Genomic DNA, 12797 nt, shown 5'->3' on the forward strand with positions numbered 1-12797 from the left:
GGGGGGGGGGGGAGACCAGGTGAGGACCTGTAGGCGCCAGAGAGGTCAGCAGGGAGTGGTGGAAAGGGAAGAACAGGGAGAGGGAAAAGGGCCACGTGTCTGTGGGGTCCGGGTGGACAGAGAACAAGCAGGGTCCCTGCTCAGGGCAGACGGCAGACAATGTCCAACCACCACACCCACCACTCCCAACCCCTGCAGGGAAGGGGGCCCACCACCATGTCACACACAACATAAGATGTGGCACCTAATGGGTGGTGAGTGAAGAGGAAGGGAAGGACACTGGCACTAAACCCGACCATGTCGGTAAGTGAGGAGTGAGTATAGTGTCTAAAAGTGTCCCCTTGCTTCCAGATACAAGCATGGAACTGTCCTCCTTCCTATCAAAGGCTAATTCCATCATAGTCTGGATTTCATTTATCTCACTAACTTGCTTTCATGTTTACTCTCACTCTATTATACTGTCATATTCTTCTCTTCCATGGGACCATTCCCACACCAAACACATATACTCCAGAATAAGCTCTCAACTTAAACAAACTAAAAATGTGCACCTTTTCATCAAACAGTAGAAAAGTGTATTAAGTAAATATACTTTTTACCTTCCATTTTCTTTTCAAGTCATCTCAATAAGGCTTCTGATACCATCACCGTATCAAAACAACTCTTGCTGCGATTACCAATGATGACATCTATTCTGTCAAACTTAATAAATATTTTCTCTTTGATGACACAAAACATTTCTTTGCTATTCCCAACAAACTGCTTTTCATCCATATGGTCTGTATTGAAAGAGGTCCTTTTATTCTCTTGTCTTAGCACCCGGGTCCAAGTTTTGTCTGGCCAAGACCTGGATGACATATTTGTCTCTTACTAAAAAGAAACTTTTCTGCCCTCCTATTATTAGACCTCTCTGCACCATATGAAAGTGCTTCCTTGTCCTCAAAATGGTCTCTTCTTTTGTTATGCTTCAATGATTCCACTCTGCTGGCTTTTTCCTACATCTTGGGCCACTCCTTCTCAGTCTCCTTTGTTGGCTCACTTGCTCTAGCTATCCTCTCAATGTCAGAGTTCCTCAGGACTTAATACCAGGTTGCCTTTTCATCTCACCCTACATAACACATCCTGCCTATGTTCTATCATCCATTCTCACAGCTTTAATCATCTTCCACATAGAGAAGACTGTGAAATTTTTATTTCCAACCCAGACCTTTTGAATGCCAGAATTATATATTACATACTTCATAATGTCAACTCCAAACATGCCTAAATATTCAATTCACCATCTTCTACCTTCTGATTCTGCCCTCATTTCAATAAATGCTATCATATACTGTTTGTTGCTCATGTCAAAACTCCAGGAGTAGTGATGAAAATGTTCTGAAATCAGAGTCACGGTGATGGCTGCACAACTCTGAATATACTAAAAAGTACTGCATTGTATACTATAAAAGGGTGAATGTTATGGTATATAAATTTTATCTCAATAAAAGCTATGATTTAAAAAAGAAAACAAAAACACCCAGGAATCACTCTTGTAACACTTTATCCATCCAACCCAATTTATGAATAACTCCTGCCTAGTCTACCCTATGGAACAGTTTTACTCTGCAAACATGAGGTTGTCATGAGTTGGAAATGGCTAACTAGCAGCTAACAATAAACCTTATTTCTTGATGTTCTGCTTAACACCACACCTGGAAAATGAAGTCTCCAAGTGTATGCTGAGTAAAAAGAAATGAGAACTCTGGAATATTTTTTAAATGAAACAACCATGAGATAAACTGGAAAACAAACAAACAAACAAACAAACAAACCACCTCACTGCTGTGGAATTAGATCTGACTCACAGCGACCCCTCCTTGGGTTTTCCAAGGTGGTATCACTACAGAAGTAGATTGCCTAACCTTCCTTCTGAGGAGTGGCTGAGGGGTTGGAACTACCAGCCTTCTGGTTAGCAGTCAAATGCCTGGGGCACTATGCCACCAGAGCTCCTAACCATCAAATAGACCACTGTTTATTTAACCGTTTCCATAATAATAAACATTTGTTCTAATTTTTTATGACAACTAACAGTGCTGCAAAGTATACCTTTTGAACATATACATATAAGTATTTCTGTAGGATTTGTAAGTGATGTTTGTGAATCAAAGGGTGTTTTAAATATTGACATTAAAAACATTTTGCCTCCTGAAAAGTTGTACTGATTTACACCCTTACTGTCCCTATTTGTTTCCATAGTCATTCCTAAATATTTTTGAACTATAAGCTATTTACTAAGTTTAAAAAATTGCTCCTTGTATGTTTTTTCTCTCTTCACTTTTTTCTAAGCAGGGGTGAAATGAACTGACATTATGAGTAATACAGATTTTTGTGTTTTGACAGCATCAACTACTCATGCTTAAATACTCATGGCATGATCTTTCTTTTTTCCTTTAATAAAGCAAATTGCTATCAAATAGAAGGACTAAATAAGGACACATAACATACATACATACATAACACGCACATAACATAAACATAAAATATATATTTAAAGAACCTTGCAATAAGACCACTTGGATGGACCAACATAGGAAGGAGGAGAGTCAGAAACAGGAGTAGTAAATGGAATGTGTGGTTAACTGCCTCTGTGAACAACTGCCAACTTTGCATGAGACCAGAAGAAATGGATGGTGTCCAGCTACCATAACTGAACATTTTCTTCAAATTCTACAGAAGAATTCTGATCAAAAAGTGGAAAATGCAGAACAGAATTTCAAATTCTCCTGGAATCTAGATTTTCCGGAGGCACAGAAGGTGGATGAACCTCAAACTATTGCCCGGAGATAATCTTTAAACCTTAAATCAAAAATACCCTGAGGTCTTTGTAAAACCAAGTAAGAGTTTACCTTAACTAGTAAAAAATGTCTGCCTTGAACATATGGTCTTTTAAACACTATCTACATGGGATCAAACTGAAAACAGCAACTCAAAAGGTTAGATTGGAAGCTTAGGGGGCATTCAGTTTATGTTATTGAGTTGGGAGGAACAACTCAGAAAAGTGAGAATGGATGCACAATTAGAAGAATGTAATCAGTGACACTGAATTGTACGAACTACTAAATCAGTGTATGTTTTGCTGCATATATTCTCAATAAGAACAAAATTTTTAAAAATAATAATAATCCAGAAAAAAAAATCAGATCTGGAAAGGATACCTTATAATACTATTTGAAGTATTTATTTATAGGCTCTGATCCCCTAAAAAAAAAAAATAAATAAAGTTTTGAGCCTTTAGTAATACTTACCATATGTATCATATGGATCCACATTAGGGCTAGGCATATTCCACCACTGGATGGTTGCATCAATACCACCACTAAAACACTGTTCTCCATTAGAACTAATAGCTAATGATAGAACAGGGCCACTATTATAAAAAGAAAGGGAAAAAATTACTTATAAAGCCTAAGGAAAAACTGCCCCCCACTCCCCAGCTTCTGAATTTATGCGGTATCTAAAAACTGTTTAGAGTAAATATGTACATTTGAGTAATACAGATTATATTCTCACTGATAATTATTAATCAAATGAGGTATTATTTAACTAATATGCCTTTTCTAAGATAAAACAAACATGAAAAAATTACAAAGTTTGTAGATCGATAATTAAAAATTAACAATAACTAAAAGTGTTAACTAAATACAAATTCAAGAAAACTTACATGTGGGCCCTAAATGTGTAGATAGGCTCTACATCTAAAGAGGCACTCCTGAAAGAAGCAGGGAGAGAAGGCAATTAAAGAAGCACAGTCACTGGTTGATATTGGAGCCACTGGATAAGAACAAACATGTGTAAAAGATACAGAGCTGTAAATAGGAATGATTAAGTTATTAGCAAAGCTTAAAAAAAAAAAAAAAAAAAAAAAACATGGAACAAACCAAACAGGCTAACATTAAAATACTTGCTTCTTGGCAGGAACAGTTTTCTGCAAGTTCCAAAGTTTCAGAGTATGGTCCTCAGAGGCAGTCACCAGCACAGGTTCTACAGGATGAAAAGCTAACGCCCGTATTCCATCAAAATGACTACGTAGGGTATACTTGGGGTTCCATGTCTTTCGAAAGGCATCTTTATTGGCAGGCAACTAAAAAGAAAGACACCGCAAAATTTAGTAGTAAAAGGAGTAAATAGATAGGCAGGTGGAATTCTTTGTGCCCCACCCCCCTTGAATGTGTTTAAAACATATACTTAAAACTGTTTTTCTAAAATGTCCAGTGGAAACATAACGTACCTTAAAAGCTTTATACCAACACACTTTTATCACTTAAGAACTAAGAAAAATAATAGCATTAACCTTTCAAATATCTAGATCAAATGAAGAGCCCTTAATCTGCTTAAATGCAATCATTAAGCTAAACGCAAAATTCTTATTAAATGTTAGATGAGAACAATGTAATAACTACCACTGCTGTAATATTTTAAACAAAATTCATTAAAAATTACATAAATTACCACCTAAACTTCAAGGTACAGTAGTAACAGTAAAGTTATCATTTAGGAAATTTATTAGCATGAGAAATTTTAAAAGGTAGCAAGATAAGGTACTTTCCAAGTCTGAACTAAAGACACTTTAAGAGTATTTTCATCCCACTTCCACTAATGTTGATATTGATAAAGGTTACTCTTTTTACCTTCACTTCTCCATCTGTAAAGATAGGCTACATAAAAACTTCTAAAGCAGTTACAAGTTTACTAAAATTTAATAACGTATATAATTCAAAAATATTAATGAGAATAATCCAGCCCACCAAAACTGACTTCTCTAAGAAGCATTCTAACAAGTATAAAATGTAAAAAAAAAAAAAAAAAAAGGAAGAAATTCATTATAAAAGGAAAGAAATATAATTTGCTGAGAAACTACAAATCAGTAACATAAAATCCAAAGTATAGTCTAACTCTCAATTGAAAGTTAATTTTCTAGAATAAAATTTCACCCAAAATCAGTACCACTTCTAACACTGTCCTTTCCATCTCTCCGCCCTCTCCCTACACCCCTCAAATAAAGGATAAGTATACAGGAAATGATGCAAGCTAACTTTAACATTATTCTTAAGAAAATGAAAGTTCAAGAATAAAACATGTTTTTTTAAGAAGTATCCTAAAGGCAAATAAGTGGTTCAAATCATCTATATTTTTTCCTTGTTAACACCAAAATATGGTTTAATTTGTATAAATAATTGAAAGTTATTTATCTACCAACATTTTAAGGTAATCCTCCCAAACCCCTGGCTAATCCACCACAATACCTAAGAATAATTTAAATATCACAAAGAAAGTAATTACTAAAAAAAACCCCCTACATATCACTTCAAATCAACACATTGACACACTTATTTTAAACTTATCTTTTCCATGCACCTTGACATTAATTCTGTATTAGTTAGAAGTGATTCCAAAAAACAAGGAGCCTTCTATTAAATCATTAAAAAATTAAAAAAAAAAAAAAAAAAAAAAAAACTGCACTTACATCATAACTATAGTCTGCATCATTTGTTACCGTCAAGTCTGCAAGGTCTCCAAGGCCCAGTACACTTAACAAAACATCATCAGAACCCATAATAAATGACTTGCCTCCTCCAGATGGAAACGTTATTGGTTCAGCTATAAAGAACAAAACCGCTTCTTAAATGCTGAAAAATCATACAGTACAAGACAATATTGTGGGGGAAATGTAAGCACTTAACAGTTACAATATTCAGTAATATAATTACTTTTTATTTTCCCACTTTCCCTCATTTCTTCCACCCCAAAAATCCTATATCTGAGTGGTAATAAACAAATGTGTAGAACTGCAACATAACCTTCCACAAATAAAATATGCATTAGATAGATTATTCAAGAAGTGGGGCACAAAATGTTTGTCTATTTAAATCCTTCTCCAGCGCTATCATTTGTACATTTATAACTATAATTTACACGTTTAATAAGAAAATGAATACATTTTAATTAAAAAAAAGTGCTAAGTACCATATTTGAACTATTCATGGGCATTGGGTCTCATCAAAGACATAGTAGGCAGTTCCTAAATCCTTTCATTTTACATCCTATTTGCTTTGAAGTGCTAGGTGTGCTAGTTCCCGATAAAAATTAATAAAAGCATTCAAATGTAAATAGTTTCTAAACAGCCTGCTATGTAACTGCTTATTGAAAGGAAGCCTTAACTGACCAGATTCCCCTTCAGTAGCTGCAATAATGTAGTTTCCTTTTTATCCAATATAAATGCAAGTGCTTTTTAGAATGCCTTGCTGCTTTAACACTTTGATTTTTAACTTCTACTTTTATTTACCATGATACTTCTAAAATGAAGCAGCTAATCTGTATTGACTAAATACATAACTTTCAGTTTCTGATCAGAATTATTTGCCATTTCAATTTCTAACTAAACTCAGGTGAAAGTTTCATTTCACTTAGTTTTTTTAAATGTATATCTCATGAATTTTTGATTAAATTTTTATGAATATTTTACTGTAATAGTTATAGTATAAACAATAATTCTCAGTAATATTTCATACATATGCTTTGAAAGCAAAATTTTAACCTTCAGAAGCAAGGAGAAAATCATTTTAATATAAAACAGTTCAACATACGAAACACATTTAAAATTGATGAGCACATTTAAAAGGGAAACATTATATAAAAACTCAAGGTGATCATCAGTTTGAAAATTTTATATAAAAAAAAGATAAACATAATATGCTACAAGAAACAACAGGTGTAATGAAATCTGACAGTTATCACAATACTACTGAAACAGATTCTGAGAAAATACAATCCAATGACTTCCAGATATAAAAAATGGCAAAAGTAAAATGACCTGTTATTTAGAATGCCTTGTTATTTTATTGTATCACAGGAAATTATATAATTTGACTTAAATAGGGTCCTAAGTGATACTGACAAAAGGAAGTTAAGTCAACAAATAATCTAGAATAAGCTTGAATTTATTTGATAGAATGTACACTTAAATAATCTTTCAATAAGTATTTGTTTTGAATCTGAACAATCTGTGGCATTGTTCATTTCTATGCAGTTCCACCAGTATTGCTAGCAGCAAGCTAGTAACTACAAAATCAAGAGTTTAAAATGATGTTTAAAAATTATATAAACCTCATTAGGAAATACATACTCTCAAAGCATTTTTAGCCAAGCCAAAGAAAATTTTTGCCTTTAATCTTAAATAATTTTTCAGACAAGTTAAAACAAAATGCCACAATACTCCCATTCACAATTACACACTCATTCTCTAACATAAATCTTGATAAAAGTCCAATAAGAAAATAATAATTTATTATTATTTGTTCTGCATTCTTATATATGCTTTTTTTACAGAGATAATTCTGATCAGATAATGACAAATTTAGGGGCATGTTAAGGGAAGTACCTAGCAGTATTAGCTAGATTTACTGGCGTTTCAGATTCATTTCATTACACAAAAAATTTTTATACTTATTTCTAATTAGTCATATAAATGCATCTCTCCCTAATCACATACATCAAAACCAAATCCACTGCTGTTGAGTCGATTAGACGCACAGCAACCCTCTAGGACAGAATAGAACTGCCCCACAGTTTCCAAGGGTGTAATATTTACACAAACAGACTGCTACATCTTCCTCCTGCAAAGTGTAACAACTGTGCCACCAGGGCTCCTTAAATACATACATACACACATGTATTTATTTAAATACAGCAAACTATCTTGATCATTCAGCATTTATTCCATATATATATGTGAAAAAAAATCTTTCAAGCTATATTTCTCCTTTCCATAATCATCTACCAATATGGCTTATGGTAATCACAGTAGGTTCTCAATTTATTTTCCTTTGTTTCTCTGCAGAGGAAATTAACATCTATAAAACTATCCAATTACTGGTAATAAAATTTATCTACTACAGCACATGGTTACAGAAACATAAAAAAATGTCATTAGCAACTCAATGAAAAATAAAATGATTAAAAGCAGTTTCTACTTTAATGAAGGAAATTATGACATTTAGTAGGCAGCCTAAGAGATTTATTCAAGCAATTTAAGAATACGGTTTTCTTACTACCATTTCTCTTATGGCAATCTTAGGGTCTACCAAAAAAGATCTTATAACAAGGTCCTTTTTGCAAAGCTATAATAATCTTCTTTTTGAGTGACACTATAATTAAGGAAACCTGTAGCTCACATATTAAATACTTTCTTTCTCCTCTAATTATATCAAACCTTAAGAACCAATAAGCCAATAAATAATTCCATTTATGACAGTAGCAACATGATAGGCCTTAAGTCTTCAGTAACAATAATCTGAAATGTTGCAATGTACAAGATTTCTCTCCTTGAAAACAAACCTTTTTCTTTATAAAACAAGGTATAACATGGACTTAAACAGGAAAGCATGAAGTTGGGGGTTGCAAATGAAAATAAGTAAGAGATTATGAGCTCCAATGTCCCCTTCTTAGCTCTTAGCAGAATTCAAATCTCCTTCAATAACTAATTCTAATAAGATTTACCCTTTGAAAAGTATAATGAGACTCATGTTTACCAAATACTACCCTTTTTCCTTCCTCTCACTATCAAGAATGGGTTAGATGACTCAGAGAGCTTTGGCAAACACCAAGTTATTGTGTTGCTCTGGCTCAGTTGTTATCCTGTCACTCTTCTTCTGGGTACCTTAAATGCACTCAATATTAAGCACTTGTTACTGGTTATTTTTAAATTATTTCATAGTTACTATTATATGTAACAACAAAAAAGGAAGGAGATAAAACAATTTATATTTTTTCTTTAAAGACACATATACAGATACACACACACATACACAGAGCTCTAAAATGGTTTTATACAGGATTGGCCTTGACTAGCTTTTTCCACAAGTCAGTGGTTTGATAATTTTAAGTATGGCTTTGCCTTAAATTAAAATCTACTGCAAAATCTTTTTGTGAAATGTATACTAATCACAATAAGCAAATATTCCTCGGCATTATTTGGAGACCAAAGAAGGAAAGAAGCTACTAAATACATAAAATAAAAAACAATGGAGTTGGTATGTTTATTTTAAAATACTCAAAATAAAACAAGAAAATAACTGAGTAGTGGAGAAAAGATCTAGAAAAACCAACAGAGGCTATTTTACTTTTTCTAGTGCTATTCATGCTTTCTTATTTTTTGGTTTGGTTTTATTATTATTTCTTCATTCTTCCTTAAATTTTTACAGATTGTGGTGGTTAGTAAATGTTTCAGACATGACTATAAGGGAAAAATGCTAAATTCTTTAACTTAAACTGTAAGGAAAATGGTGCTACCAGAAAAGTCTTAAAAGACAAGCAGTATTTGACAACTTTTGACTAATGCATCAAACAAATCACCTTACATAGAAAAAGCAGCAATATCAATGAAATTCAATCTATGTAGCAAATTAGTAAATAATAAATTATCTAATATATATTTCACACATTATAAACATTTCTGGTAAGAATTCAGTCTAATTACCTGGGATTATAACTATCTAGACCTATAATTATAAATTACTCAAATACAGCTACCTATCTTCAGCTAAAATAAACTTCTGATTAAGTACAATGCTTTCATTTCCTACACACTTTGGTTTAGGCAATTAAAAAACAAAACAAAACAAAACAAAAAAACCCTCTTTTCCCAGTAGTATATACTGCCAGCAAAATCAAAGAATACTGGATGCTACTTTGCTCTAAAATGATTAAATTAGGTAATAGTTACATATATATTTAGAAATAATATATATGTAAAGTTCTAATCATAATGCCTAGTATTTTGCTGTCTCCTAATAAATGACAGTTGTTATTAGTCACAAAATTGAAGCAATATGACAAAATGACTAAGTAGCTCTTTTCAATATGTAATTTCTTTCCTATCTTCTAAAATTACTATTTTACTGCTACTAGAACTTAAGCTAAAGTTAAATTTCAGAAAGATATTCTGAATTAACCTATGATAGAAACAACTATACGTAACATTAAAAACAAAATCAAAATATAAAGAAACAGAAGCCCCAAAGTTCAAAATTCCCTAGGATAACTGCACCAAGAGCCTGCCCAACTTCTCTGATGATCATTTAAAATTTTTCTAATTATATCCAAATAGCAGAAAATTTGCATTATCAAGGAGATGTGATTTGGACTTAACATCTTCCACAATGTAAATAAACATGGTAGCTAAATTTTGTACCTTCCTCTGCTCTTGCACCTTCATGATCGGTCATTCTAGTAGAGGGTGACCTAGACTGATTAATGATTCCTGAAGGGATGTGGGCCAGCTCATCATCTCCCAGATCAGCTATCATGTCGTAGAGTTTTGTCCTGTTGACCCCTGCAAATTAATGTCAGCAGTAGAGGTTCATTTAATGGCTACTACCTGACTTACTAGCAGCCATTAAAACCAATTTACTAACAAAACAGGCTATTTTTTTTTTCAAGAAGTTCTAGTTATATAAGTATCAAATAAGTATCAATATCATAAATTTTTCACATCATCCCACAAAAAAACATCGAAAGGGTTGAAATATTTAAGATAGCCACTGTTTTAACAGTACTCTGGTAGATGTATAAACAATTTAAACTTCTGTTATTCAATCAAAGTTCTGTAAATTCACAGTCACAGAAGGTACCATTAAAAATAAAGGGAAATTTTGGTGTTTAAAGTTAATGTTTAACACTATAAAGAGTAAGACACGGGCTTTTTAACTTAATTCACTATTTTAAAAAGTTAGCAAAGAAATAAGAACAAATTATTTTTAAGAGGGTGCAACAAACATTTAACTTTCCCTGGTGTTTGTGTGGACATTTTCCTGCCACGTTAGATCAAATTTGTTGTTAATAAATCAATCCCAATTTTGCTCAAAATATTTTTTTTATCTTTCTCAAATCTGAAAAACTTGACTTACCCATAAACTTTCTTAATTTTTCATAATGATATAAAAGTCAACACTATCACAGGCCATCAAATAAAGGGGAGAATTCCATTTGGCCTAAATAATTCAGGCCAAAATATACAAAACATAAAATTTTCTGCAGTATTGTGGCAACTCTTCATTTTAACTTTGAACTTCAGAAATAGCAGGAGAACAATTTCTCTTATTTATGTGTTTTGAAAGAAAATTTAGTTTTAAGAGAGTCAGAAAAAATAATTTGAAAAGACAAAAGAAAATGCTTTATACTCAATTCAGAGTAAAAACAATCAAAATAAGCAAATGCAAGATCAAATATTATGATCTTATATTCAATAATGTTAACATTGTAATGGACTAAAGTAGACTGTGATGTAATTATTAAAGTCGCTATGACTATCTGAATATTAATAACTCTATAGGAACTATCAACACTGTATCCTTAACATAACACAAGACAATGGAAAGGTAAGACTTACTAAAACAGGTGAAACCTGCACATTTATTAGCTCTATTTTATAGTAATCTCTCACTTCTTAGAAATGCTTAAGCAACTTTATTTCTAGATATATGTAATATGTTCATGTTGTCTGAATTTCCGAAATAATTATAACAGAGCGTTATCTGAAGATTTCCCCTCTGACAATTAAGTGACTGTAAACAAATTCTCTAAAAACTCAAATGAATATCCAACCACCAGTTAACTTCAACATGGGATAGTGGTGGTGGGGAATCACCCTTCCCCACAAAGCAGCTGTTTAAAACTTTCTCATTTCTATGAATACCACCACCTCTGGTAGTGTAGTGGTTAAAGCATTCAACTACTAACCAAAAGGTCAGCAGTTCAAACCCACCAGATGCTCCACAGGACAAAGACAAAGCAGTCTACTTCTGTAAAGATTAACAGCCTTGGAAACCCTATGGGGTAGTTCTACACTGTCCAAAAGGGTCCCTACAAGTAGAAATCAACTCAATGGCAATGGGTTTGGTCTCTTTGCTTTACTTTCTGTTCTTAAAATTCTGCAACTATATCTTATCAATTCTCTTCTGTCTGAAATATGAGGGGTGGGCTGTTTACAAGAAAAATCCTCCATTAAAATACTGTACAAATTAATCTTTCCCTCTGCTGACTTCATTCTAATCATGATTTCCACTCATGTAAAATACTTCATTAGATTCCTAATTGGTTTTCCTATCTCCAAACTCCTTTTGGCGTCAATCACAGTTGAATATTCTAAAATTATGACAATTTATTACATCACTTCTTGCTTAGAAACTAACAAGTGACAGCTCAATACTCTTTGGATCAAGGTTACCTAAACTCTTGCACTTAATTGCATGTGCTTCACAATCCAATCCAATGTTTCCTTTCCAATTTCATTTTTTCGTGTTCTACAAAACAAATCCTCCTATTCTCCAGTCAAGTCAGTTTCCTCTACGTTCACCAAGCTCACTTCTACCACATTTTTTCTTATCTATTTTTACCACTTTTTGTCTTATCTATTCTTTTGTTGTCACCTATTCCTCAGAAAGGTGAGAATACCTCTTACATACATACACATATACAAAAACTTAGGTTCCTACTCTCTCTAAATTCCACTCGTTTCTTCATGCCAGTTCCATTTCCTCTGTTAGGCACCTGCTGATCTTTCCCTGCTCACTCTTATTATGTGTGTACCATAAAATTTGATTTTATTAGCTAACATCAAACAGTAATAAAAACTCAACTATTTTTTCAATGAAAAATAAAATATTAAGATGGTGGACTAGGCAGAAGGACTACACAGACCCTCTTCAGCAAAGAAAAGGGAAACCAATTAACACAGACACAGAAGATAATCTTGGACC

At 32.9% G+C, this 12797-nt stretch overlaps 1 protein-coding gene across 1 annotated transcript in view; it reads right to left on the reverse strand.

Moving 5' to 3' along the window:
* STRN3 (striatin 3) overlaps positions 1-12797 on the reverse strand; it is a 135855-nt gene that overhangs the window by 17103 nt on the left and 105955 nt on the right. The window contains exons 9-13 of the mRNA XM_007938524.1: positions 10232-10372; positions 5507-5640; positions 3948-4123; positions 3704-3751; positions 3288-3409 (exon numbers count right to left, since the gene is read on the reverse strand). Coding sequence (XP_007936715.1) covers positions 3288-3409; positions 3704-3751; positions 3948-4123; positions 5507-5640; positions 10232-10372 — 621 coding nt within the window. The remainder of the gene's footprint in view (positions 1-3287; positions 3410-3703; positions 3752-3947; positions 4124-5506; positions 5641-10231; positions 10373-12797) is intronic.

This window comes from Orycteropus afer, unplaced genomic scaffold, assembly GCF_000298275.1.
Source record: "Orycteropus afer afer isolate SDZICR_OR568_19922 unplaced genomic scaffold, OryAfe1.0 scaffold00051, whole genome shotgun sequence".
Classification (NCBI taxonomy): Eukaryota; Metazoa; Chordata; class Mammalia; order Tubulidentata; family Orycteropodidae; genus Orycteropus; species Orycteropus afer.